The sequence below is a fragment of the Larus michahellis genome, chromosome 21 (assembly GCF_964199755.1).
Source record: "Larus michahellis chromosome 21, bLarMic1.1, whole genome shotgun sequence".
NCBI lineage: Eukaryota > Metazoa > Chordata > Aves > Charadriiformes > Laridae > Larus > Larus michahellis.
In genome coordinates, this window is record NC_133916.1 from 4,269,620 (window position 1) to 4,295,803 (window position 26,184).

General features: G+C 50.4%; 3 protein-coding genes across 10 annotated transcripts in view; 1 reads left to right on the top strand and 2 right to left on the bottom strand.

The window, feature by feature from the left end:
- Positions 1–52: 52 nt before the first annotated feature.
- LOC141733554 (uncharacterized) lies at positions 53–19,237 on the bottom strand. 6 transcript variants are annotated; one of them, XM_074564067.1, is made up of 14 exons: positions 19,155–19,237; positions 4,848–4,955; positions 4,470–4,583; positions 4,097–4,258; positions 3,847–4,008; positions 3,588–3,679; positions 3,261–3,394; positions 2,988–3,130; positions 2,741–2,872; positions 2,335–2,451; positions 1,992–2,207; positions 1,696–1,854; positions 966–1,073; positions 53–622 (listed from the first exon to the last, which is right to left on the bottom strand). In XM_074564067.1, exons 2-14 carry the CDS (start codon positions 4,887–4,889, stop codon positions 440–442), a joined length of 1,764 nt encoding a protein of 587 aa, XP_074420168.1. In that variant the 5' UTR covers positions 4,890–4,955; positions 19,155–19,237; the 3' UTR covers positions 53–439. The 6 variants fall into 6 exon arrangements, with proteins under 6 accessions (XP_074420168.1, XP_074420166.1, XP_074420167.1 ...); XM_074564065.1 differs by having other exon boundaries at positions 2,985–3,130; XM_074564066.1 differs by lacking the exon at positions 19,155–19,237 and adding an exon at positions 8,047–8,608.
- Positions 10,892–12,331, top strand: TOMM6 (translocase of outer mitochondrial membrane 6). The gene is made up of 3 exons (XM_074564070.1): positions 10,892–11,050; positions 11,145–11,246; positions 12,011–12,331. Exons 1-2 carry the CDS (start codon positions 10,938–10,940, stop codon positions 11,239–11,241), a joined length of 210 nt encoding a protein of 69 aa, XP_074420171.1. The 5' UTR covers positions 10,892–10,937; the 3' UTR covers positions 11,242–11,246; positions 12,011–12,331.
- The window catches only part of USP49 (ubiquitin specific peptidase 49), a 28,128-nt gene continuing 19,855 nt past the window's right edge, over positions 17,912–26,184 (bottom strand). Inside the window, exons 4-8 of one of the 3 annotated variants that reach the window (XR_012584334.1) lie at positions 24,391–24,595; positions 22,390–22,498; positions 21,739–21,944; positions 20,398–20,974; positions 18,506–19,789 (exon numbers count right to left, since the gene is read on the bottom strand). Coding sequence is in view for 2 of the 3 variants with exons in the window: in XM_074564063.1 (XP_074420164.1) it covers positions 20,784–20,974; positions 21,739–21,944; positions 22,390–22,498; positions 24,391–24,595 (711 nt within the window). In the remaining variant the exon portion in view is untranslated. Of the gene's footprint in view, positions 20,975–21,738; positions 21,945–22,389; positions 22,499–24,390; positions 24,596–26,184 lie in introns of all 3 variants that reach the window. The other 2 variants (XM_074564063.1, XM_074564062.1) reach the window with 2 other exon arrangements.

Genomic DNA, 26,184 nt, shown 5'->3' on the forward strand with positions numbered 1-26,184 from the left:
GTGCATGCTGGCCCCAGGAGAGTGAGACCAGAGCGATGGCAGAGCAGGGGCTGCAAAGATCACGACTGGTTTATTTTTTGATTTGAAACCGAGAACAATCTCCGAGGTTTTGGGGCACATCCGTGTGAACCAGGAACGGAGTGAGGAGCCAGGGCAGAGGGGAGCTCCCCACAGCCGCTCTCCCTCCCACCACCCTCCAGTAAAACCAGCTCCCCCTTTTGCTGCACATACAGGTTTGGGCAGGGGTAAAACTATGCACCCCACTCCTCCTACTCCATCTCCAAGAGAGATGGTGGGACTGTGCCAACATGTCCATATCACCTCGATCTGAGGGCTCAGCACCATCACGAGCACCCTGATGTACCAGCACAGCCCCCCATCACCTTCCCCAACCCTGGCTGGCAAGAGGGGGTGTCTCTCTGCTCACGCTGGCTCCCCCTCAGCGGCTGAGGGTGGCCGAGTCGTAGCTGTTGATGAAGTCCTCCAGCTCCCGGAGGTGATGGATCCGGCCCTGACGGAGGTTGGCCCTCAGTGCCAGCCCCAGGGACGCCTCCATGGAGGGCTCCTTCTGCAGCAGCATCGTGGCCACCACCGCGATGGTCAGGCTGAACTGCTGGTACGACTGCAGGTGAATAGCATGGGGTCAGCATGGGGCACCCCAAAACCTCCCCACCAGCAGTATGCAGCCCTACAGGGATATTTTTTCCCCCAGGGCTGGTCCATGAACCCTCCCTGACAGCATCTGTGCCCTGCCAGAGCCCTTCTCGCCCACAAGCACCTTCCCCTGCAACCACCAGCACCAGGAGAGGTTTCTCCCCAGTGACCCTATAATTGCCAAATTCACATCCCCCATCACCTGGCATCGCTCCTGCCCCGTGGTTAAAAGGGTCCTTGGGTGAGTCCCCCCCACCCTGTGGCTGGTCTCAGACCCCCAAGTGCCTCGGCTGGGGGCCACTGGGACTCACCAGCTCAATCTCCTCCTTCCTGGCGAGGACGGCGGCGGAGCGGAGGTCTGCACGGGCTGGGGAGGATGTCAGAAGCGCGGAGCAGAGCCGGTGCCGGCTGCCCGCAGCCTGAGCGGTGGAAAAGGCGAGGAAGGGTCAGATGCTTCAAAGGGGAGAGGGACTGGGCAAAGCTGGGGCCAAACTGGGGCTCCTGGCACCGACTGCCAGCCAGGAACTGGTCACCCTGCAGGGGGACCCGCTGGGACCTTGGCTCCCCGGGGTGCTAGTTTGCCACCCTGCCCTTGGGTGCAGGAGCTGTTCCTTGCCCCCCCTCCACCCCAGCAGCATCGCCACCGAACGCCCTGCTAGCAGATTTCTCTTCCCCATTAGGCAGTAATTAAGCTGCTCTGCAATGCTCTCGTTTGCTTCGTTAAAGCTCGAATCCCAGGGTCGTTCACGCTCCAGCACGCTCTCAAGCCTCTAGTTATTTTTTTGGCCTTTCTCCCAGCTGCCTCCCGTTTATCAGCATCTCCGGTGCAGCCGACAGCGGGGCTGACACGGGCTCTGCCTCCAGACAAAGCAGTGCTTTAACCCCAGCCCATAATCCTGCAAACAGGGAGGCCAGAGGGATCCCCCTCTGCTGCTCCGGGGCTATGGCAGTATCCCCCAGCCCAGGGCAAGTGCTCTACGTGGGGACATGGGGACACCTTGGGGTGAGCAGGGGGGGAACAGAGACACCCTGACTCCCTACCGGCTCCGTCTCATCGGACCCAGGAGGGTGCTGGGTCCCCGGTGAGGTCTCTGGTGGGGTGCAAACATCAGAGCCGGGTTGGCGGGGCCGTGTGTCGGGCTCCACGGTAGCACCCAGCAGGACCTGCGAGTTTTTGGATGGGTGAAAGGCACCAAGAAGCTGTGGGAGAGAAAGTGGCTGAGGAAGGAAGGCAGCGGCCACGCAGGAGCCGGGGGAGCCAGTGTTGCCAGCACACCCCTGCCCGCAGCAGCGGCCTCAGTGGGCTCTCCCCCAGGGGGGGACATGCTGACACCCACCCCATCGCCGGCATCTTCTGCCTCGGCTTCTCCAGTGCCACTCGGCAGACACTGCCGTCTCCAGGAGCACAGGCAGAGCTCAGCACCCACCTCTCCAGCGGAGCCACCTGCCGCTGTGCAGACCATCTCAGCAGGCTCTGGAGGAGCTGTCGGAGTGTGGGGACGCGACCCACCACCTGCACCAGCCTTAGGGACACTGGGGCTGCACGGCCCTACCTGTGCAAAGCATTACAGATGCATTGCAAGGGCTGGCAATGCTGTCCAGGCAAGAGGAAAAAAGGGGACTTCAAGCTCCCACCTCCCCCAGGCACTGCTTTTAGGTGGGAAGAGGAGATGCTCATACCTCAAGGTGCTCCTCTGTCCCGGCAGAGCTCTCCTCCGGCAAGGCTGGCTCCGTTTCCAAAGCAGAGGGACTCTGGCCGTGGCTACCCGCAGGTTTCTGCTTGGATTCCGGCTCAACCTGGGGACATGCAATGGCGTGAGGCTGGGACACACGTCTATCCCAGGGGGAGGAGCTGGGGGACAGGACGGATGGGGTGCTAAAACCCAAAAGAAACCACGGGGCTTTGCAGCCCCAGAGAAGAGACAGGAAAACGTCCGTGCCTGGCAAAGAAACAGCAAGGTGGAGAGCGAAAGGGCTGGATGAGAGAGAGAAGGAAGACGTTACACTGGCTGAAGAGACCCCGAGCTGGGCACCTCCAGGGGTGCGAGCATCCCTGCCTGCCCCCAGGAGACAGGTGCTCTCCTACCGGTGTCTCTCCTGACGCCTGCTCCGGCTCCGCAACCTCCATCACAGCCCCGGGATCAGTGTCCAGGCTCTTCTGAGGGGTGTCAGCTGGTCCAGGGGGCTCTGGAACCTTCCCTCTCTCCACTGGTGGGTCCTGGGGGAAAACACGCTGGTTAGGGGCATGGCAGCACTGCGCAGGGCTCAGACCGTGCAAACTCAGGTCACTGCTGGATGCTGGGATGGGGCGGTGGGGAGTAAAAACCCACGACCTGAGCCATCTGCTCGCTGCTCTGTGCACCATCTTTGCAGGAAATAAGTGGCCGGGGAGGATCAGGGGGCTGCGGCTCTTCTTTGACCCCCGGACAGCTTGTCCCAGAGAGGGATGGAGAGGACCTGGAGGACGGCTGATTCCCTGCAGAGCGAGAAACAGTGGGAGCGACTCCTCGCTCTGCCCGAGATGCTGGCAAGCACCGAGGAGATGCTGGCGAGCAGGCGTGGGTCCCCTCGCAGCCCCGGGCAGCCGGTACAGGGTCGGCACAAACCTCTGGAGGGTCTGGGACATGGGAGGCGCTGGACAAACGTCAACTCTCGGTGGCCATGGCGAAGACGTCGGCGTTTCCTACCCAGGCCACGATAGGGCCTGGACGGGAAGCCATCCTGGAAGCCGCCTTGCTCCCTGCAGGAGCAAAGGCAGCCCCGGGGCGGGGGGGGAAATTTAGGCTGGAAATGGTCTTGGGTGCAAACCCCCCACCCTGAGTCGGGGCAGTTTCAATGCTGCATCACCCCATGGCTGTGCACCGGAGCAGAGCCTGGCCCTGCTCGCCACCCCATGGCTGCAGGGTCCCCCCGTCCTCGGCATGGGCACCCACCCTGGCAGGCTGGCGGGGGGGCAGGGTGGGTGCTGCTCCTCCTCGGGGAATTCAGGCCAGGCAAAGCAGTCGGGATCCGGCAGCGGCGGCTCCTGCGGGGAAGGGGGTGGGTTTAGACATGGAGCAGGACAGGGGCTGCCGCTGCTCCTGGCGCCATGCGCTGCCATTGTCACCAGGGCAGTGAATGGCCCCTGCCCCGTTTCACCCGCTCCCTGCCCTCGGTGGCCACTGCCACCCTGCTGGCCCACCACCCCCTCACCGGGTGCCAGTCCTCTTCGAAGTAGTCCTCAGGTCCTTGGTTGTCTTCTCTGTCATACCAAGTGGGCGGTGGGGGACAGTCGTGGGGTGCCCATCTCCTGTCCTCCTCACTCCACGGGAAGTCATCAGGGCCAGGGCCAGGTCCGCAGTACCAGGGACCGGGCTGCAATGGCAATCACTGCCGGTGAGGATGGTGGCACGCTGCAGGTAGCCACACAGCTGCCACCCCCACCAGCCCATCTGACCCTCACCGGGTCCCAGTCCTCTTTGAAGAAGTCCTCAGGTCCTCGGTTGTCTTCTCTATCATCCCAAGGGGGTGGCGGGGGACAGTCGTGGGGTGCCCATCTCCTGTCCTCCTCATTCCCATGGAATTTGGCAGGGCCATGGAAGGGTCTGGGGGCCCAGGGACCGGGCTGCAAGAGCAAATCGCTGCTGGTGAGGATGGCAACTCACTGGTTGGGTTTTGGTTTTGCTGCAGTTCCCCCTTCCTGCCGCAGCCCTCAGCTCTTTCTGCTTCTCCCGCTCCCAGGGGGGCGCCCAGTTTTGGTCACCCCAGATTTGCCGGTGAACCCTGACAGTCCCCCCTCGCCGCACGGCTGCTCGCCCCGGCCCCTGCCCTCTTACCGGATGCCATCTGCCCCTGCCTCTCCTCTGCTGCTGCTCACAGGGCGGCTTGTGCCAGGCGATCTGGGGGCCACGAGCGCGGCGTGGTGGTGGTCCAGCCTGCCACGGACCGGTCTGCAGAGAGGGCAGAGGGAGATGAAAGCAGGATGAGACCCTCACCTTCGCCCTTGCACCAGCTGGATGCTGAGCAGACACAGGGAGCCAGGAGCCCATCCTCTGGCTCCTCTCCCAGCCAAGGTCCCAGACGATTCCTAATTCTTCCCCATCCCGCAGTGATGCTCTCCTGGCTCCTTGGCAGCCTGAGCGATGGTGCAGAAAGCTCCTCCACTCCTCGGCATCCCAACTGCGTGGCAGCAGGAGGGTTACAAACCAACCTACCTCCCTGGGGAAGCCCCTCCTGCAGCCCAGAGGTGAGAACATCTCGCCAAAAGCTCGTCCTGGCCCCGGTCACAGTGGGGAGAAGGCTCCTGGGAGGTTAGCACCGAGCTGCAAAGGGAGAGGTGTGGGTGAGCACGTCCCACAGGACGTCACTGCTGGCTTGGGGACGGCTGCCAGCCAGGTGCCATCTGCAGCAGTCCCAGCTCTGCTGAGCCCAGAGCGTTGGGTCCAGAGCTACACGGCGTCACCACCAGCGAGGACCCACAGGAGATGGGTGATCTGGGGGCCACACAGACCCGCTCCCTGATCCAGGAGGGGACACGGGTCCTGGCAATGCCGGGGATGCTCCCTCGGCACCGGGCACCCCGACACCCTGACGAAACTGCGCCCCTTGCCCTGCTCGCAGCCGCGTTTCAATCGCCCTGTGCAAACCCCACGGGTCACAGCACCCTGCGGCACCACCCCACTATTGTCCCACGGGATCCCGGCTGTAATAAACAGCCAGATCCCTTAAACAGAAATGGCACTTATTTTATTACAGGAACAAAGTCAATAAAGCAAAAGCACAGCGCTGGGTGCACGACTCAAGCCAGGGGCACCCCAGCTAACACTTCACCCACGTCTTATATACATTCAATATTGCATACGTATTCACTATTTTAGGCAGAGTAATTGTTTATGATGATTGATTATCATTAGTCCCTTTTCTCTTCTATTTGTGCGTTTCCTTCTGGCAATTGTTTCTGAGGATCGATGATCTTCAGTTCCCCTTTCCCACGCATCTGTTTCCTTCTGGTAGGATCAGCTCCCTTTTCCCATGCATCTGTTTCCTTCTGGTAGGATCGATTATCATCAGCTCCCTTCTCCTATGCATCTGTTTCCTTCTGTTAATCATTTGTGGGGTCTTTTGGAGAAGTTCTGTTTTGTTTCTCTCGGATGTTTTTCTTCATAGCTGCTGTTAGTTGTTATCTTTGAGGTTTCTCATGTTTCCTAATTTACTAAAGGTTAGTTATCCTTATAAGTCAAATATTTATAGCCTCGTTATTATGGCGAAAGCCAACAATACCTTCACTATTTTTCACACCGGCCAAGCTGTTCTCCCTCCCCAGCGCCGGAGCCGGGACACGCCGCCCGCCGGGTGCCCCCGGCCAAGTCTGGCACCGCAGCGGGGCACAGCCCTGTCGGAAGCAAAGCTCCATATGGCTGATAAAACACCTGGTGTCCGGAACAGACACGGAAACTGGGTGAAGATCGGGTGGTTTGTGCTTGCCATGGCACCAGGGAGGAAGGAGAAGCAGGGTGGAGGCCACGCAGCCCCGTACTTCTGCTTTTCACAAGAAATATTTTGTACAACTGCTCACAAGTAACGTTTTGTACAACAGCTCACGGTACAACCACAAGGAACAATGGCTTGACCACAGTCCCACCCACTCACTTTGCACAATAGGAGTATAAATATTACGCCCATTTCGTACCTAATTGAGGGACGAGAATTCAATGCCAAATGTAGGGACAGATCGGCGGGTCCGTCCTCCTCGCTCCCCCGAAAAAAGGACACCTTTTGGTAAGATTTGCGACCTCGGCCATGCCGAGTGCTTACCCGGGAAATCAAGCTTGTGATTGCAATCGTATCTTTAAAGCTATATAGCTGTTCTGCAGTTTAGTGCATTTATCACCAGCAACCTTAAAGAATCTGTACACGTTGCATAAAATTAAACTATACTATTCACGCACCTGACTGCTGCTTCTGGACGCACCAGACCTACAGCAGCCGGGCTGTTTGTGCATCCAGCGTCAGGCCTATAGTCACGGCAATAATTGGTCTCACTAAATGCAACAAATCCCCACTCCAGGCTGTGTCCCTGCCCCTGTGCTGCTCCCAGGGGCAGCCCGGCATGGGCACAGCTCGGGCTCTCCATAGCGGCGAGGGGCTCAGACCCTGCACACCCAAAGGGGCATTGCCCAGGCTCCCTAGGACAGCATTTATGGCTCCCCCATCGCCGGGTGGCGGCGGCTGCGGGGGTCAGAGATCAGGGTTTATCACAAGGGATGCAGTCCCAGCGAGCAGGGGATGCTCTGACCCGAAAGTGGCCGACCCCAGCCCGGCCAGGGCACGGGGCTCCCAGAGCCACCAGTTAACACTCGACCCGGGCTGGCAGGAGTTAATGGCAGCACAGGCACCACTCTTTGTCTCGAAGGTCAGCAGGGAGAGTAAAAGAAACTTGTCCCCAAATTGAGGACAGGTTTCCCTGGCTGATCAGTCCCTGGTGGCCCTGGAAAGCAGCAGCTCGCCCGCCCGGGGAGATGAAGCACCCAGGAGTGTTGGCCGAGGATTCCCTGCACCCCAGCCCAGCTCCCCGCAGCCCCTGGGGCTGCCGGATCTCCCCCCCACCCCGTGTTTGCTGAATGCAAACCAATAGCAAGTGATGGCTGATGGCAGCCAGGGGCTAACTCTCCCCCAGGGAGCTCCCTTGGAGCCCTCCCAAGGACTTGATTTCCCTTCCTGGAAAGCTGAGCTGCAACGCCCTCCAGGAGCTTTTACTGCTGTTTGCAGAGCGTCTCCTTACCCTGACTTCAGCCGCTGAGAACAAACGCTCTCTAACAGGGGATGGGGCTGACAGACACCCCCCCTGCCCCTTTCCCGAGGGCTGCACAGACCCCAGGCAGCACCTCTTCTCAAACTGGCCTCTGATAACCAGTGCAAATGCCTCTGGTTATCTAAGATCCCGCAGCAAACCTGGGTTGAAGCACAGTTTGATGCCAGACTTGGCAAACTCTGCACCACATCAGCCTCGGGGTGCAGCCCCCGTTCCTGCTCCGTCCCACCTCTGCCGCTTCACTGGGTCCCCCTTACCCTGTGCGTCCCCAGAGCACACAGCATCCCTGCAAGGGGGGCCCTGCACCCCCAGGACTCAAAGTATCCATGTAAGGGGGGACCCTGCACCCCCAGGGCACACAGCAAGCCCACACCCCCAGCACCTGCCTCCATCCAGCTCCAGCATCATCTGGATCGGCCACATGGACCCCAAGATGCTCCCAGCCTTGTGCCGGGGGATTTGGGGGAGCAGGGCCCCCCAGGGCTGTGACACAGCCTGCAGGGACAAGGAGAAGAAGGGTAAGGACAAGAGGAGGGTCCGGAGAGCACGGTGGCCCTGGCAGGACAGGGACCATCAGGAAGGGACGCTGCCATCGCACCCACCTTTGCCGATGCCGGGAGGCTGAGCAGCATGCCTAGTGCCCCGCTCCCCGGGTACGGATGGCTCTGGCACCAAGGAAGGGGGAGCAGGAGGCTCAGTGCCGGAGGGTTTGCCAAGAGCTGCTCGGGGCCGAGGTGCCGCTGAAGCCGCCGGTGTCCGCTCACCTCCTACCACCACAGCCGAGTCTGAGCCCTGCTCGCAGCATCGTCACCCACCCAGCAGCCCCAGGGTCAGAGCCCGCCGCGGCTCAGAGGGTTTCCTGATCCTGCTGCCGGTCTGACGCTTCGCCTCCTGGTGCAACCAGGCACCGGACACTTCTCCCGGGCACCTACAGCGTCTCCTCCTCCCTATTTCCCTGCATTCCTACAGACAACAGCACTCCCAGGAGTTCGTTAGCACCGGCCAGATGTGCTAGTACAAGGTAGAGACAACTCGCCCGGCCCCACGATGAGATGCATCACCTCCCAGATGCTTAACAAACATCTGCATCGTGTCAGGGTCTAACAGCAGCGGGAGGTTTGGCTGGGAGATCCTGATAACAAGCTGGTCTGAACTGGTCTGTCCGGCAAACTCTTGCAGCAACAGCGAGCGTGAAGACGAGTTCGTGACCTTGCAGGGAGGAGATAAGGGAGAACAGTGAGGCTCGGCGTGAGCTCGCTGATGCCAAATGTTAGCAAAGGAGGAGATAAAAGAGAAAGCTTAAAGTCTGAGGTGGAGTAAAATCCTTCAAAGGTGACAAACGAGCGGCGCCGTTGGCGGGGACGGGGGCAGCCCGTGGCCCATTGGGGCTGGCTGCTCTTCAACACTGCTCCCGCCGGGCAGATAACACACAGCTTTCCAGCTGGTCGGTTAATTATAGTCTCTAATAGCTATAAATGAATTTGCTAACTGGGTGGATCAACTAGCTCTTTGCGATTTGGGAAAGGAAAACAGCAGCAGGGACAAAGTGGCTGCAGCGGGGATGGCCAGTGTCACAGTGTCCCCGTCAAGAGCAAAGTGGCTCCGTAACCCCATGGCTCCTCGGCTGGTGCACATCTTCTTCCCAGAGCCTGGTGACCTGTGTGTCCCCAGAGAGGAGGATAATTAGCTCTCAGGGAGCAGGGAAATGGGAGTAATAGGAAAGCTATGCTAATTGCTAGAAATTCTGTGTAAGGATAAGCTACACCGATTGCTAAAATCTTTATATAAAGCTCTAATTAAAACTACAACCCTGTGGCCAGTTCTCATTCCACAAAGGAGCCTTAAAAGAACATGCCCGTCCCCATAGCATCAGGGTGACACACCGAAGATTCAAACTGCGTCGGGTTTGAGGCTCCGCAGTGAATGCCTCTGCTCGGGCCAGGTTATTTAGCAGGTCTCAGTCCCGTTGTAATAAATAAAATCATGTTTGTTAATCAAATCAGGCTTTCTTAAAGGCTGGTGAAAAATTACAATGTTTTGACCCTTCACATACTTAAATCACAGGCATCCGGTGTGCTGTCTGGGGCGCTTTGACACCTCAAGGCCTAAATCACAGGCATCTGGCGTGCTTTAACACTTCAAAGGGAAGAGCTAAGTTGTGCGATAAGCTGAAAAGAGTCACCCAAAGGACAGCGATAAAGATGAGGAGCCTTCAGCCTCACGACCACCAGGAGGTGGGACAAGACCGACCCCCTAGCAACACGTCGCTCAGACACAGAATATACCAGGATTGACACATATACGGGAACCAGAAGAGTATATAATCAGCTACTTTCGGGAAGTGGGTGCGCGCCGTTGGCGGAGCAAAGACTCCCCAGCCACCCAGCGCTGTTTTGCTTGCTGCCGCTTGCTTAATAAACTAATTTGATTAATTGGACTGGTTCCTGTCAATTATTGGGCCACAATCTATAACACCGTCATCTAGTTTTTCCAGGCACAAGAGCTCTGGCACATAAGAACACAAGAGCTGGGGCGCAGGGAGTCTCAGTGCACCGATCTGCTCCCAGCTTGCCCAGCGAACTCCCTGTCCCACCAGTAGTAACCAGGTGTCACAGCAACCCCGGCAGCTCTGTCCCAGATTGTTTGATGTGGAACCCCGTGGGCACGCTAATATATAATCTGCCATCAAAGAGCGTGGAAATCGAGGCAGGGATGGCCGCAATTACAGTGAGATTAATACCAGGGAGCAGAGAAAAGGCGATGGCTGCCCAGGTGAGCGCCAGTGCAGGGAGCCCCGGCGGCAGGTACGCGTGCAAGGCTTAATGGCGCTAATGAAGCCAATTTTCCTGCTGTGAATTCACCTGCTGATGGGAACAGGAACCTGTGCCTGGGGTGGCAAAAAGATTTTTTTTTTTCCCCAAAAGGTTGACAAGAAGGGCTGCGAGGAAAAGGGGAGCGGGTTAGGGAAAGGCCAGGCCCCACTGGGGGCTGAGGGCAGGGGCTCACGGAGCGTGAGAGCGGTTTGAGATCTGTGAACCGGAGCGAAAGAGCAGGACGGAGTCGAAGGGGAAGGGAGAATTTGGGAACAAAGAACGGGACGAAGGTTCAGGCACAGGCCAGGAGGGAGGAAGGAAACAGGAGAGACGTTTTCCAGGTGCCACCGCTGCAAGGCCGGAGCTCCCGCTGGTGGCTACTGCCGAGCACTGGCCTTTGGGGTGCAAGGCTCCGGGATCCGCCTGGAAAAGCGGGAGTCGGACGGGAGGAGAGGCCCGGCTCGGGGCCCAGGCCGCGCTTCAGCTATTCCCTCACTCCCCACGCATTTCCAGCCATTCCCTCGTCCCACACACATTCCTCCCGTCTCCCTCCGCCCCGCAGCCGCAGCCCCGCACAGCGGCCTCCGCTCTAGGCCTTGTCGCGCGGGAGCCCTGCGCTAGGCCGCGTCGCGCCGGAAGTGACGGCATCGCGCGGCGGCCGAGCAGGAGGAGGAAGCGGCATGGCGGCGGCGCCGGCGGCGGCGGCCGGAGGGCAGACGGGCGGGCCGGCGGGGCTGCGCGGGTGGCTGCGGAGCGCTTACCGCTTCGCCACCGATCGGAACGACTTCCGCAGGTCGGTGCGGCGGGCGGCGACCGGGAGCGGGAGCAGGCCGCGGGCGGGAGCGGGAGCAGGCCGCGGGAGCCGACGTTGCCGGTTTATCTTTCAGGAACCTGCTGGTCAACCTGGGGCTGTTCGCCGCTGGAGTTTGGGTCGCCCGAAACCTGACGGACATCGACCTGATGGCCCCGCAGCCCGTCCCGTAGCGGCGGTGAGTCGGCGGGGAGCGGGGCGGGGTCGGGCGGCCGCAGGGGCGAGGGGCCTCCAGGAGCTGCTGCTGCGCTTGGCTGTAAAACTTGTCCCCGGATATCGGTGACCTAGGCGTGGTGACCACACGTGTGGGCCCTCCTGCTGCCAGAACCCTCCAAAGCATGTCAGCCTCCCCCGGAAGGGGATGTCACCGTGTGAGGTGGCCAAATAAAAGATAATCACAGCATGGCTCGGGTTAGAAGGGACCTTAAAGACCATCCAGTGCCACCCCCTGCCCTGGGCAGGGACACCTCCCACCAGCCCAGGTTGCTCCAAGCCCCGTCCAACCTGGCTTTGAACCCCTCCAGGGATGGGGCAGCCACAGCTTCTCTGGGCAACCTGGGCCAGGGGCTCACCACCCTCACAGCAAACAATTTCTTCCTAATATCCAATCTAAATCTCCCCTCTTTCAGTGTAAAACCCTTCCCCCTCGTCCCATGGCTCCCCTCCCTGATCCCGAGTCCCTCCCCAGCTTTCCTGGAGCCCCTTTAGGCTCTGGAAGGTCTCCCTGGAGCCTGCTTTTCTCCAGGCTGAACCCCCCCAGCTCTCTCAGCCTGTCCTCATAGAAGAATGAATAACGAGGTACAAGGGGGACTAAACCCCAAGCACACCCTGGCACCAAGCCTAGAGCAATCAAATTTGTACAAAGAGTTGCAAAGCTGTGTTAAATTGTGCCAACTAGAACTAGAAACAACCACATCTAACTCTGCTTAATTACTGACCTAGGAAAGAAACAGCGCTGCAAAGGAAAAGAGCTCGCCCTCCCCGCACACAAGGACCAGAGATGTGTTTAGCTGATATGTTCATGGGAGTAGGTTCTGTTCTCCTTCTCTGCAGAGCTGCTACTCGCACATCAAAGCTGTCATGCCTGAAGCAATGACAAGGAGGGGAAAACCTCTTTAAGTGTGAGAGGGAGAATTTCTTTTCAGTTGATTCTGCAAGGCACAATGGGAATAGTTTTCTCAAGGATGTGAAGCCATTGTGTGTGGAATTTTCTTTTGTATCCCCATCTAGATGTTTATTAAAGTACATAGAATAATGACGTAACCCACTGGAATTTCATTTTTTTTAATAAGAAACTTCAGCTTACAAAAACAAGGTGTAAAAAGAGTAAAGATTTACAAAAAAATCATAAAAACATGATTTATATTTCACACCCGAAAGACAAAGGAACAAGTCCAGTCCTGGGTTGTAAGCAGGACCCATCAGCTACTTATTCAAAGGAAAAACAAAACTGTGACAAGCCCTAGGTAAACTCTAACCACCAGAAGGTTTCCTGGGTGATGTCCGGATGAGATAAAGCTGGGACACGTACTGTAAAGGAATGACGTCTGTGTGTGGGAAGAAGAAGCCATTTGGTGTTGCATAGCGTTTTAGCGCCCTGGACTGAGACTACAGCTTGCCCTTACCAACTTCAAAGTCCAGCTGTAGGTGGTGAAGCTGTTCGGGGAACAGCGAAAGCACCATGGGAGCTGCGGCGGTGATTGACTCGGGTGCGTTACACGACAGCACCTCGAAGCTGCTATTTATAGAGCAGAGGAACTTCCCAGCCCTGAGCATTATGGCAGTAGGACTGCAACATGGCTTCAGATTATTCTTTGGACGGTTACGCACGGGTTTTTAGTTTAAGACATTCTTCTGAAGTAGCACTGCCTGCACGTTTTGTGACCCAGAACTGCCCTCTCGCCTGCCCCAGGGAGAAACACATTCCACTACTGATACAGATCCTTAAAAATGCTGTTTTCAAAGCAGGTATTTTAACATCCTGTAAAGAAATTAAGTTCTTTTGAAGTACGGATAATCCAAGTTATGCAGAAACAGTTTCTGCAGGAAAAGGGGATTAATTAGAACATTAAGTCATTTTATAGTTAATCTTAGTTTTGATTTAGAACACACTAATCTCCTCCTGAGGCCTGGGTTCAGGCAGGGGGCAGTTCAGGCAGTTAAGCACATAAGGCTGCCATAGGTGACTTCCTGGATGTTGTCTTAACAAACCTTGACTAAAATAAAAGCTGCTGAACCCGCGATTAGGAATGGTGCGCTTGCACTGAGCTGCAAGACAGCTGGACAGATTGCCAGAAACATTCGGTAATTAATTGGATTCTCTTGTCACTTGCTGCTGCCTGGCAGTGTCCTTGGAGCAAAGGCAGCCTCATTCATGAGCACAGCATGGCATACATCAGCTTAAGTCATTAGTGACGCAAGTACCAGAAGCTCGAAGCAGAAACTAGAGGCTGTTCTGACTTAAAGTCCCCAAAGAAGTCACTGAAAAATGAGGAAACACACCCAAGCTCCAGCCTGGCTCCTCGCCCAAGATACCGGCGCAGCGTTAAACTCCTATTCCCACAAGAGCTGCCAGGGGATTTCATATTGAGGGGAAACTGCTCGTCTTCTGTCCAAACCTCTGCCAACAGCACCCTTCCAGCAACCTTAACTTACAGCAGAATAAACTTTTTTAAAGTGCTGAAGATTCGCTTTAATTCTGCCCTTACTCAAGTCAAGAGTGAAGCTTCCAGGGCATTAGCAGAAGCGGGGACTCCCCGGCAGCACCCTGCCCAAGCCCATCACACCTTCAGGGAGCTCGCCCGGGCAGCACTCCTCCTGGAGAAGCTCTTTTAAGTTTCTAAGTTGTATATAAGTTTCCTGTATGGAAAGGCAGACCTGTTAAAAAAAGTTTTACTGGAAACGAACTCATCCACTTGTTTCTTTCCTGTAAACTGCTCGTTAGATGTGGCTCAAAGAGTTTGTGACTGCTTAATCAAAGCTGAAGTTAAGCAGGGAAAAAAAACAGGACCCAGTTCTTTTACATGGGCGCTGCGTTGGCAGCGGTAAGTTACTGCAGTTTGCACATCTGATAAACCAGGTGAAAACTTGGTTTTCACATGGAAATGTGTGGTTCATCTTGTAGCAATAGGAAACAGCCTTAAGGGCCAGGCGTACTAATGTCATTTAATAAATATAAGGAGAGCGAAGATGAGACTTGCTATGGACATGCCATTCCTAAATCAGAGGTGTGGAGTTATGCAGCCCAAACACCACGCTAACTGTGCAAAAGAGAAGCAGCCCCACGGGTGGTTATCCTGATTTTTCAGCTACCGATTCTCTTCAGCGGTGCACTATGAGCAGTGGTGACATTATTCACGTGCCCAGCTCCAGCCTGCCCCTGCTATCATACGTTCTTTAACCTTCTCTGCCCACCAACGCGTCACGGATTCGTACTAACCCAGTTGTAGCAGTACGAATTATCCCCATGGTACAGATACGCTTTTCTAAGGAAATAAGGCCAGCCCGAGTACTTCACACTGAACCCTGCCCGCGTTGAGGGGATGTGGTGGTTCCTCTTCAGCAGGAGCAACATTGAGAAGCCCCATGCCCCCCGAAAGACATGCTCACACAGAAAATGGCAGGAACAAGAGGAGGCCTCTCCTACTCCATATTCCACCAAATCCTAGTTTGACAAGTCAGGGCACAGCATTTCAGCATGGAAAAAAAAATAAAAATCAAATTTCCTTCCACCTCTATTGGAAGTATGTCATCAAGACTAAAAATTACAGATCAAATTAGGTGAAGTCGTCGACTGTATCATCTCCTTTCTCGCTTCCAGTTATGGCAAAGCATTTACAGTGACGTTGTGGGTTTTAAGTAGGTAGCTCCTTTATAAAACTTGAGAATTTGGGGTACTGTTCCTTAGGAACTGTAATATCTAATGGAAAAGCACCATTCGTTTTGCCACTATAAGGCTACTGATCAGAGAAAGTTTTTGCCGCAAAAATCAGTAGAAGCTTACTGCGAACGAGACTGCGTCTGCATTTTGTCGATGTCTCTGCCTGGAAAACATGCAATCCTCTAACACGCAAGGTCCCCTTATCAGACGCTTCCTGTCTCTTCTAAACTTAGATCAGAGATCATTGCTGCAGTCGGCTTGGTTTTCTTTTTACTGGTCATTTCATTCATCCCAACTGCCTCCCAGCCGGCACAAAATCAGTAGTACGGCAGTTCAAGAAGGACCCCGAGGGTACAGCACTTCGCTGTGACTGCAGTGTATCCTGCATCCTGCCAAGCTTCTGAACAATAAATAGTTAACAGAGGTTAAAGTCAGTCTTCGGCCCATTGGGCTGGTCTTTTTTATTTTTCATTTTTTCTTCCCTTCCCCCCCTTTTGGAAATGTGCATTGCAAAGCTCCTTTTTAAGACTTAAGAACTTTTTTGAAAGTCTTTTGGCCCACCATGCTTTAAACGAGTGAAACACATGCACACACATGCAAAATAAAAACAGGTACAAAGAAGGAGCAGCCTAAAGGCACACCCCTAAAATCAACTAAGACAAATAATCACTAGTTGGTCCAGGTAACTAATGTATGTAGCTTTTGATCATTTAAACATGTGGTTTTACAAATTTAGAAGCCTGCTCGAATGCTTCACATTCCCATCTGCAATAAACCAGTATCGATATTAATGTAATAGACACCAAAAAACCCACTGAATTGAGGTTTTCTATTCCCACAGGCAATAAATTCTTAACCTAAGTCCATCCTATCCGATCTCAAACCCGCTGAAGGGATTAGAGGCACACAAAAAGGCAGTGTTCAGAGCTGGTGCTGGGATTTTACTATTTAATTTGAGGAAGGGACACTTGGCCACCTTACGCAACTGTATCTACTGCATATTAAATTTGCACAGGCATTACTATGGCATGCTTTTGCTCCCGCGTGGAAGTATTTGCTACGCTGCTAAAAGGAAACCTGCACAAACACTGCCATGGCAATGGGAACTGTATTTTTTCTTTCCTAAACCAGCAATCATCATTAGGGTTGTAACGGAAGGTGCTTCCCAAAGCTACATCTACTCTAAAAACCCCACTGGAGTTTTTAATCCTTGCTCTATGCTACGTGCTCTGACAGATGCCAACTTGCTGATCTGGCTGGAGGGGCCTGGATGACACGGGAAAATCTAAGAAGCCGAATCCAATACGCTTTTGAACGAGCTGTTATTCGAGTTATTACACATACAGAGATTTCAAACATATAACATTAAAATACTAGCTTCTGAGCTTGCTGGTAAACTTCATTCACGTACAGAAATGATGTGTAAAAATGTCAGCGATACTGAGTACTTGTAAAACCACACAAATCTGTCTGCTTCTGACAGGAGCGGGAGACCCATGACTTATTTCCCAACGTTTCTGTCCCATGCGAAATATTATTGGGTACAAGGCACCAAATCTAAGGAATCATACAAAATTATTTCAGAAAACGGTATTGGCAGGTAAAACTAATCTCCCTGTCTCTTGCTCACGTAGTTCTCATTCTGCAGCACATCGACTTCCACTGGAGCTCCTCCTGGGGGGATCTGGCAGCAGCCAGAAGTTCATTAGTCTTTCTCATTGGGATGCAATTAAGCGTTGGGGACGTTACAATCAATAAAAGAGTTTCTAAGTTACCACCAAGACAATATTTCTGCTAGAAGCCTTGCCTTCTAAAAGCAAAAAAACCCCCCTGACAGCGAGCCCAGAGGACACACTTAATGCTTTTACCATTTCCAGTTTTATTCTTATACTCAAAAAAACCCCCGTCTGGAAGTCCCTAAGTGGGGACCCAGCGAAGTCTGACGTCAAACATTTAATATGCATTATTCTATTTGCTGCCTCACATTAACAACTTCAAAGCCAGACCAGAGAATTGTTCTGGTCAGAACTAATGGGGAAATAATTTGGTTTTTCAGTGCTTTGCAAAGAAACTGTTTTTACGGTATGCATAGTTTAACTTGGGAACACAGACAGTAAAGGGATAACATAAAGGCAAATTTATGTAACTAATTTGCTAGTGGAATAAAGTTAGCTAAAATAAAGTGTTTGCCAACTGCTGCAGCAGATGCTGTATCATACCTGGCCATGAATACATTAAGATTCTTCATTCATAAAAACATAAAATTAAGGAATGCCAAGTTACTTGCAAGTGGAATGGAATAAGGATATGCTGGGAACCGTTCTGTCCCAAAGGCTGCCAGTCTGCCAGCGCACAGCGGCTTCCTGGGCCTTCAGACAGCAACCTGCAAGGTGCCAAGAGCCTCACGCTTGCTCTGAGCATCTCTCAAGGCAACTCACTCCTTGCTACACGACTGGGACCCCAGTACAGGAATCCCAGCACCAATTCTACTCCCAGTTTCACCAAAATAAAGGTTTTTATGTTGCAGACACTTAGCTCGCAACACACGACTGTGGCCACAGAACTTCACGCGTGAGTTAAGTCACATCATGAACCCATGCGTTTGCAGAAGCAGAGCCTTAAACCTGGAATTAGTCAAAATACGCACCAGTGTATTTAGGATTTGAAGCCGTACCATTAAAGAAGGGACAAAGTTTGTTTTACAGGCTACCCTTTGTCAGGCTTAAGTGGGCTTCATTGTGATTGCAAGTAGTATTTTCATCTTACTGATGTAGAGAGGTAACTTCCCATCAGAATTTCTGGCAAACAGGACACTATAAAACAGTGTCCACCATGGAGGGAGCGCTGGGCTCTGCTTACATAAAGAAGCCTGCAGCAGACAAATATAAACCAAACAGCATAAAAAATGCTATACGCTATCGCTTCCAAATAAAAGCTAAATATTACAGAAACCTCACAGTGTTGGAAAAAGCAAGTTTATTTACTTCGAAGTATAATTCATTCCTTCCCTATCAGGGCAATCATTTTTCTGACTGCAGTATCTCCACACCTCAGCACAACTAGGCTAACGTCACATGGAGAGGCCACTAGTGTCAAAAGACGTCACCAGCAAATGCTACAAAATCTGCTTGGGCCATCAGATGCAGCAAACGGCTACAGGAACGATCCCAGCTCCCCATTCCCCTCTGCAACCCACTCGATTCACATGACAAATGTATTACTACCTGAATTCAAATATTAATGCAAAACACTCAGTCAAAAGATGAGCATTCATAGCGAAGTCTCGGCTCACTGCAGGAACAACTCATGCTGTGTTACGGTTTGCCTTTCTATCAAATTTTTATATAAACAGGGCCAGCGTGGCTAAGGGATTCAGAGAGCGAACGCACCATTTGGTAGTCGCAGTAAACCATGACTGTCGTTTAGAAGAATATAATCCTCTTAAAGGGTGGACAGTCCTGGGAGGACTGATGCATGGGAAAAACACCAGTTTTCCCTTCCACCTCTTTGATTAAAAAGGCAATGTTAAGCACTATTTTCCCTTTAATTTTCTTTTTGAGACACACAGTCTTCACAGAGCATATGTTTTGCTCCAGAAAAGGATCCATCACGTATCTGATAATCACAAGTGCTTGATTTTGATTCCTTCAGGAATGTCAGCTTCTACCTGTGCTGAACCCAACTCCGCTTCCCCTGCAATCAGCAGTCACATTTACTTTTATCGGATCTCAGTTAGGCCTATTGCATTTTTATTAATGTTATTTACCGGTAGCACAGAAAAACCCCTACCTAGTAAATACATAGATATACAGACATTCATAAGAAATCCTTCCAGATCCTGCTACATTTAGAGAACCAAAACTAAAACTTTTTAATCCGTTCCCACAGGACTGTTTCAAACAGTCTCGTCTCCAAAAAAAATAAGGGCACAGGATCTCAAAATTATATTTAAATGTCAAAAAGACAGTTTTGTAGGTTCAAAAAGCAGCGTGTTGCTCAGACACACAAGAAATGGGAACCTTTAAGGACCAAGGAGACCTAGCGCGACACTGTGCTCTGACAAAATAGAAACTACTTGTTTGCTGCGCTTGTCTCTGCGTGGCTGCAGCGACTGACAGCAGCCAAAGGAAGAGAGACCAGTTTGCCCACAGGACAGGAGATTAAAAGTCACAGTGGAAAGAGAAGAATGGTATTTGGGAAACTTACCTCTTCACCCCCTCCAACAACAACGTAGGGTTGTCAGCGTGTGTCTGATGGGCAAACGCTGACAAGAAAAAAAGGAGAAGAGGGAGGAAGCGAAACACACTTCCGCAACTTCTCTGTCTGAAAATGAAACCAATTTTTTTTGAAGACCTCATGTTTTAGGTTACTTCACCTTTAACCACTTTAAAAAAAAACCCCATCAAGACTGAAAGACATCATGTCTCTCTGCAGTTACATATTCAGATTTGATTAAAACATGAAATGTGAACAGCCAAACCCCAAATTATAAAAACACCTGAGGTGCAACTGCAGGCTGAGAAGTGACTATAAAGTCAACTAAGGCCCTACGTTTCTCACAGGATTCTAAAAAGTAAGCTGATTACAGATACAGACATTTTTGTAACCTTTCAAACTCAACGTGGAATTTCAGATTTAACTACATTCCTTCCCTTTACGTCCCAGCAGAAATAAAGACTTCAGAGGCTGAATTCTGCGCCCGACACCTGTGCGACCCCACTGCCTTCGGTCAGTCTGGGCCTCCCCCGACAACTGCAATTAATGAATGTCTCCATTACAGAAGCGGTAACAGAAGCTCGCTGCGTCTCCCACCGTTGCGGTATCACCACCACCCTGTTTCCCTGAGGAAAACAAGCCACACTTACAAAAAAGTGCTAGTTTGCCAGTGTAAGATGCCTCCGCGCTACCCGCTTCTGCTGTCACAGCTGGGCAAGCCAGGGCTCAGACTCCTTTATAATCCCGATGACAAAGTTATGCCAGCAGAAGCCTGTAGTATAGGCTTTGTTTTTGCTGCCACTGTAAACAGGTATGACACACAGGTACATTCCTGTTTTATTACAGGGTTTCGTTTTCAAACACACTTTCTCCAGAGCAGAACTGTTTTAAAATCACATTGCTAGTGAATTTAGCTGCCAATTCAGTTCAGTCCAGAGAATAAACCTTCAAGTGTGCACACAGCCTCGGTAACACTGAGAAAAAGAGCTGCTGACTAAGCTTGCCAGCCACGGGTCTGCCTTCAACTGATGGCAAAGAAATTAGTATCACGGAGATAGCTGAGACCTGGGGGAATATCTTCTCTGGTAGAAGAACATTAAACATTTCTCCAGCAAGAACGGCTCTCAGGGCAGTCAACTCCATCTATCCAACAACCGTTCAAATAAATACCCGGGTGACTGTATGATTCAAGCCCTGGAAATCTGAATGGCAATTAGAGGGGAGGGTACTGTACCTGTTCCTTCTGGAGTTTTATCAGCATTACTAGGGACTGACGGTTTTTGAAGCCAGCTGGATGCCTCTATTTCCTGGCTGTGCTCATTTGTTACACACCTTACGCAACTCCTTTTTGATACGAGATGAATGATAAACAGCATCAAACTTTCTCATTTCATTTTGTGAGCATAACTTAACAACAAGATGCTTTAAAAACAAGATTCTGACTACGATCTTACGTGTCAGAATTGCACAGCTCGATACGCTTTTCCAGACCCTGGGCGGCAAACATCGTGATCTGATCCCCTTCCTGCAGCGAGCCTTTTTTCCTACAAAGAGGAAAGATGTGAGCGCCAATGGTTTTGAAAAAAACTGAGACTGTTGACTGAGTTACAGAGCTCCCCATCACGGGAATGTCAGTCTTCTGTCCTTATCACTATTTTTGGATGGCACCTGAGCTTGGAGTTGTTTTTCTGAGATTCTTGCTTTGTCCTGCACTGTTCTTTGAGTGTAAAAAAGAATGTAGGCCTGGGTTTTGCACACCTCCTCCACGCTACATACATTCAGTTTGGAGTCATTGCAGTGGACCCAAAAACCTAGGAATCAAAGTGAGAAAGAGCACATTAGTAAGGGAGGCATCATTCCGTCTGAATGAATTTTGGAACTGTTCATAGGAAACACCCACAGAGAAAAAGGGCGATGTAAGAGAAAAGGCACCTCTATCTTTTCGCCTACAGATGCTTTGGAAAGGAGTTTCTAGTCTGGAAAACATTTTGATCATTTCTGTGCTGTTAGCAGAGTTTATAAATACCAAATCATAATTTAACCAATTGTATATTATAGCCCAAAGGTTCAATTAGGAAAATAAAAATTCCCTGGAGACAGCCAATTTGTACCTCTTTCTCTACAAGTCAGAAGGCAGAGTCAATGCTAATTCAGCTGCAGAAAGAGACTGCTGGAAATTCACAAAAACCCTGCGGATGTTATTAATGAACAGTTCCTGTCCAGTTTCAAAACACTTTCTGTTTATCTCATCATCCCAAGGATACTGAGAAAAGACACCCAGCTGGAGCAGCTCCACGGAGTTACATTGCAAGAGAAAATGAAGCATTCATGCTGTTAACAGCAAGCAATAAAAGGCATCCCAAAGGACTGCAAAGCAAAGAGCAGCAATCTGTGGCTTTATGGAAAAAAAAAATAAAGAAAGCATGCTACTAGCAATACATTCTGGGAAACAAGTACGAATTTCAGGAAACTTGATTCTGAACAACTTTGATCATAAAGCTTTACAAAGCAGTACATCTATGGAATAAAACATGAGTTTCTTGAATTTGTTTCCCCCGTAATAAGGCACACGCACCTCCCTCTGTGTTGTAGCAATATGCTGTGTAGTGTCCTGAGCCAAACCCTTTCCCGTGATGCATCACCACAGCGGAGAGGTCATAGACAAAGGTCTCTTTGTCAAGAGAGGAGAGGGAGTCCCTGCAGCAGTAAGGTTCCATGTTTAATACCTGATCAAAGAGGACATGGACCCCAATCTTCTCACGGTGATTACGTTCAGACCACCTGCAAACACAAGGGCACGAATCAAAGACTCGGGATCCTGCTTCGACAGCGGTACAGGGCTGCAGGGAGATGCACACACAGGCAGCCACTGCTGAACAACTCTGAAGAGCTCCTCTTGCTAGGGTCAAGTACGCATCATATAATTTTTTCCTTCTGTTTTCGCTCTAACATCTTTTGAATACAACTGATTCTGTCACTGATGCCCACTTGTTATTTGTGTTGTGGTTTAGGCTGGGCTGGCCACTAAACGAAGGTCAAACCAGGACAATTTGTTAGGATATTGTTGAGATTTACAACAGCCAAACACAAAGAAAGTCGAACATCTACAGTGACAGTCAAAACAGCATTTAAAATACTCAGTTATATAAACACCACACACTTCAACTTTCCAAAAAGACAGCGGCAAATCACTTGCCTGACACCATGCAGTGTGTGTCTCACTCACCTGAATCGTTTAAGGTGCAGTCGGAGGACCTGAGGTAGTCTGTAGATCATTAACTGCTTTTTAGCTTCACTCAGAACAAGAGGTTTAGGAGAAGACTTCCGCCGTTTGCCTACCAAAAAAAAAAATTTAAAAAAAAAAATCAAGGCAAAGATTTTTAGGATAGAATTAATCTTCAGAAGGGGAAGAGCACATTCACATGCACTCAGGACGGACGCGCAAGTAAACATTTCTTCACAGAGCAGGAAATTCTCTAGGATTAAAACTTGCATGTTTAAAAATACTTAACCTTTTTCACTTTGGTGAGGCTCATAATCACACAATCAGTTATCGCCTTCAAGCTGCTCATGCTGATATTTTGCTCTCAGAAATACACCACGAATATCAAGACAGAGCTAGTGCCAAAGACATCTAGGGCTGTAGCACTTTCAACAGGTGAACTACCAGCATACAAATAATACTATTTGACATCGTATTCTGTTAAAATACTATTTGATCTGCTTATTATATCACTGAAGCTTGCAGTAGCAAGCTTCACTAGCTCAAGAATATTAATACAGGTCAGCAGAAAATGCTTCCAGCAAGGTTCCAGCTCTCGCAGGGGCTCTGCCTGCCCAAGAACGTAAAACAACTGCTGAACCGAAACCGGAGAAAAGGAAAAAAGGTTTCCCTTCCCAGGGATTACTCTTTCCAGGACGCTGAACATACGACTATACCAGGAGAAAGACAGGTGGCTTTTGGAGCTTCCAATAAGGAATGTACCTGTTAATTAGATTTCTGCACCTCACTGCACCAGTTCAGAACAGATGGGTTGCTCCTCCTCCATCACGTCTGACAAGCAGTGTCCCCAATAGTTTTTGGCACCTAGATGCAGGCTGCTTGCCTTTCCCTGACTTTTCTCAGCTGGTTAATGTTTCCTTAGCCATTTAACTCTGAAGTAACTGTTAAAATTTGAGCTTTCACAGAGAATCAAAGAAAACGGAGTTAAGACAAAGCTGTACTCATCCATATCGACGCTTTGTGAACATTATCTGTGAATCAGAATCTGTTCAAATTATATTTGGCTTTGTTTCAAGAACATCTAGTTAACGATTATTTCCTAACGCTTGGTGAAGATGTTTGGTAACAGACTTGCAAGTTGATATAGAACAGATCCCGACAAATATTTGCTATTTCAGCTGCTTAGTTGCAATGTAAGTCAAATTATTGGCATTTTCCTCCCAAGGGGATGAACATTTGCCATAAATACCTGCATGAAAAAAATTTCAAATCCAGCTTATCAGAGTAGCTGAACTGCATGATTATACACAAGGCTAAAATTATTTTCAGGCATATAATGACCTTACACTCAGACCTACTACAGGAAAGAAGAAGTCATCTTCTAGCTGAGCGCAGCAAAACATGTGCATTCATATAACAGGTAATACATTAAGCTGAGACTCCCAGAATAATATCAGTTCACTGCTCCTTGACAAAATGCCTACAGAGAGATGGAAACTCTAACCTGGCAGCAGACTTTGAGAACTCCGCATTTGTGATTTCTGGCTAAAGGATTCAATCAAGAACAAGCAGCATATAGATGACTTGTTATAAAAGCTTTCCTGCCCTGCAGAGATGAGCAAGCCATAGGGGATAACGTTCCTTTTTTTATCTCTAAATCCAACGCCTTTTTTCCCCCCAAAATTCTTGAAGTTGCCTTTTGCTCCAATGTGAGCTGTGAGAGCAGTTCTGAACAGGGTCATATTAAACCCTTAGCAAATTGTGCTGCTGAGTGGCAGAGATGAGAGAAAAATGACATATCAGATCCAAACCAGTGCCCAAAGGAGCAGAAGCCACCAACAGGAGGAAACAAAACAGCAGAAGCAGTGAGGAAGAACACACTTTTCCTATACATATAGGCCACAATACATGTTTTAAGACACACGAAACACGCATCAGAAACCCCTCACTCAGAAAAACAGACGGTGCCTCTAACTGCAAAGACAGCGGCAGGATCCGACTTACTGTTGCACTGGTCGCATGCATAAATCCTCCCTTCCAGAGCTTCCGTCTCGGTGAACTTGGCCAACATTTCCGTCAGCATGCACTCTGTCTGGTTAACAGGGACGATGCCTTTCTCGATAGAGTGATAGCGCTCGGGGAATTCCAGGGAAAGATCCCAAAAGGGCTCAACAGTGTTGGATTTGTAGTTGCATGTTATGCAGGTGACCTGGGAATGAAATGTGTATACACAAATGAAGTTATGTACGCCTGCAGACTGGCATTTACATTCACAGCTAAAGAGCAAGTTTATGCCCCAAAGGCAGTGCAGTTTCACAGACACAGAGATGACCTGTGAGTGAAGAGAAACACTGCTTATTTCCAGTCTGAAAGCTAAGTCTATCTTGAGCAAATAATTTAAACTATTTTCTCAATTGTCAAAAAAAGGAGACAATATTGACCTTTATGGGATTGACTTCCTCAGATAAACATCACTACAGGTATAATACAATTCACAGTTGGGTAACAAGTACTTTGGATCTGTTTTTTACTAGAAAAAGTACATGTTTGCATTTATCACGCAATCTTCCTTCCATAGTTTCTCTACTTTCCTTGCATATGTCGAAGTGTATAATTCCTTCAATGTTTCACCTGCTAACTACATAAAAATTATTCATGAACAGAGCATGAAAGCACACATTTCAGATGCACGTTTTCTTACATCGTCCCAGAGTATTATAAATAAGAACAGCAGAAAAGTTTTCAATTAAACTCGGAGGCAGAAAGTGAGAACACAAGGAGGTAACAAAACCAGAAAGCAGGTCTGGTCAGACTGTTACTGTGAGAATCATCCACCAAAACCGAGTTTCCAACCTTGCAGCTTCATCCACTGAAGGCACCAGTAACTTTAAGATGGATTCGTAGCCAGCAGATAGGGAAAGAAGACTTATGTGCGTAGAGGGGTTTGAAATTAAATACAGTACACGTACACAAGAGTTACATAAGTAGAATAAATAGCTCAGCAAGTTATTTATAGTGTATCATGGTAGCAGATAAATTAAACTCGTCTGTGAACATCTTCACACTGTTAACAGAGACCTGCCACTGAATCTAGAGCACACACCACCTTCCAGTGTCAAGAGACAACCGAACAAAGAGCTTTTAGTTAAGAAGTCCACAAGAAGTTCATGCACTGCAGAGTTGGTTCAAATGAACCATGACTTCAAGCATCCTTTCCTTGAAAAGCCAAAGCTTTAACTTGAAAAATACACCATTTAATCTTTAACGTGCACCTAAGTTCTTATGAGTGGTAAGCTTAGTAAGACTGGCACGGAGAAGGACGATATAAATAGTAATGAGAACACACACAGACCACTTCGTGGTCTGATCTTGCAAACCCTTGAGTGTCAAGTTATGCACGTTTCGTTTCTCCTGGAAAGCAAAGGTAGTTGAGGACTTTCAAAACACACTGGGCTCTCAGGGTCTGCCTTGTGGGGAATAATACGTTTCAGACAAGGGAACAGCACAGGAATAAGAGACCAAGCACCGTGACAGGCACTTTCAGCTCCTACAGAAACACATGTTAAGCATGCTCAGTATCTGTAGATGATTTTCAAATGCCTGCAAAAAAAAAAAAAAATTATGATCACAGACAGCTTATTCTTTGTAGCACCAGATGACTGCCCTCACTGTCCTTTACCATATTCTTTCTGGCCACAGAAACAAACCCAGGAAGGGACAAAATAAATTACAAAGACACTTTAAAAACACAGTAAAAACTTGTGCAGATTTCATTCTGAAGTGGCAACTGAATTTACA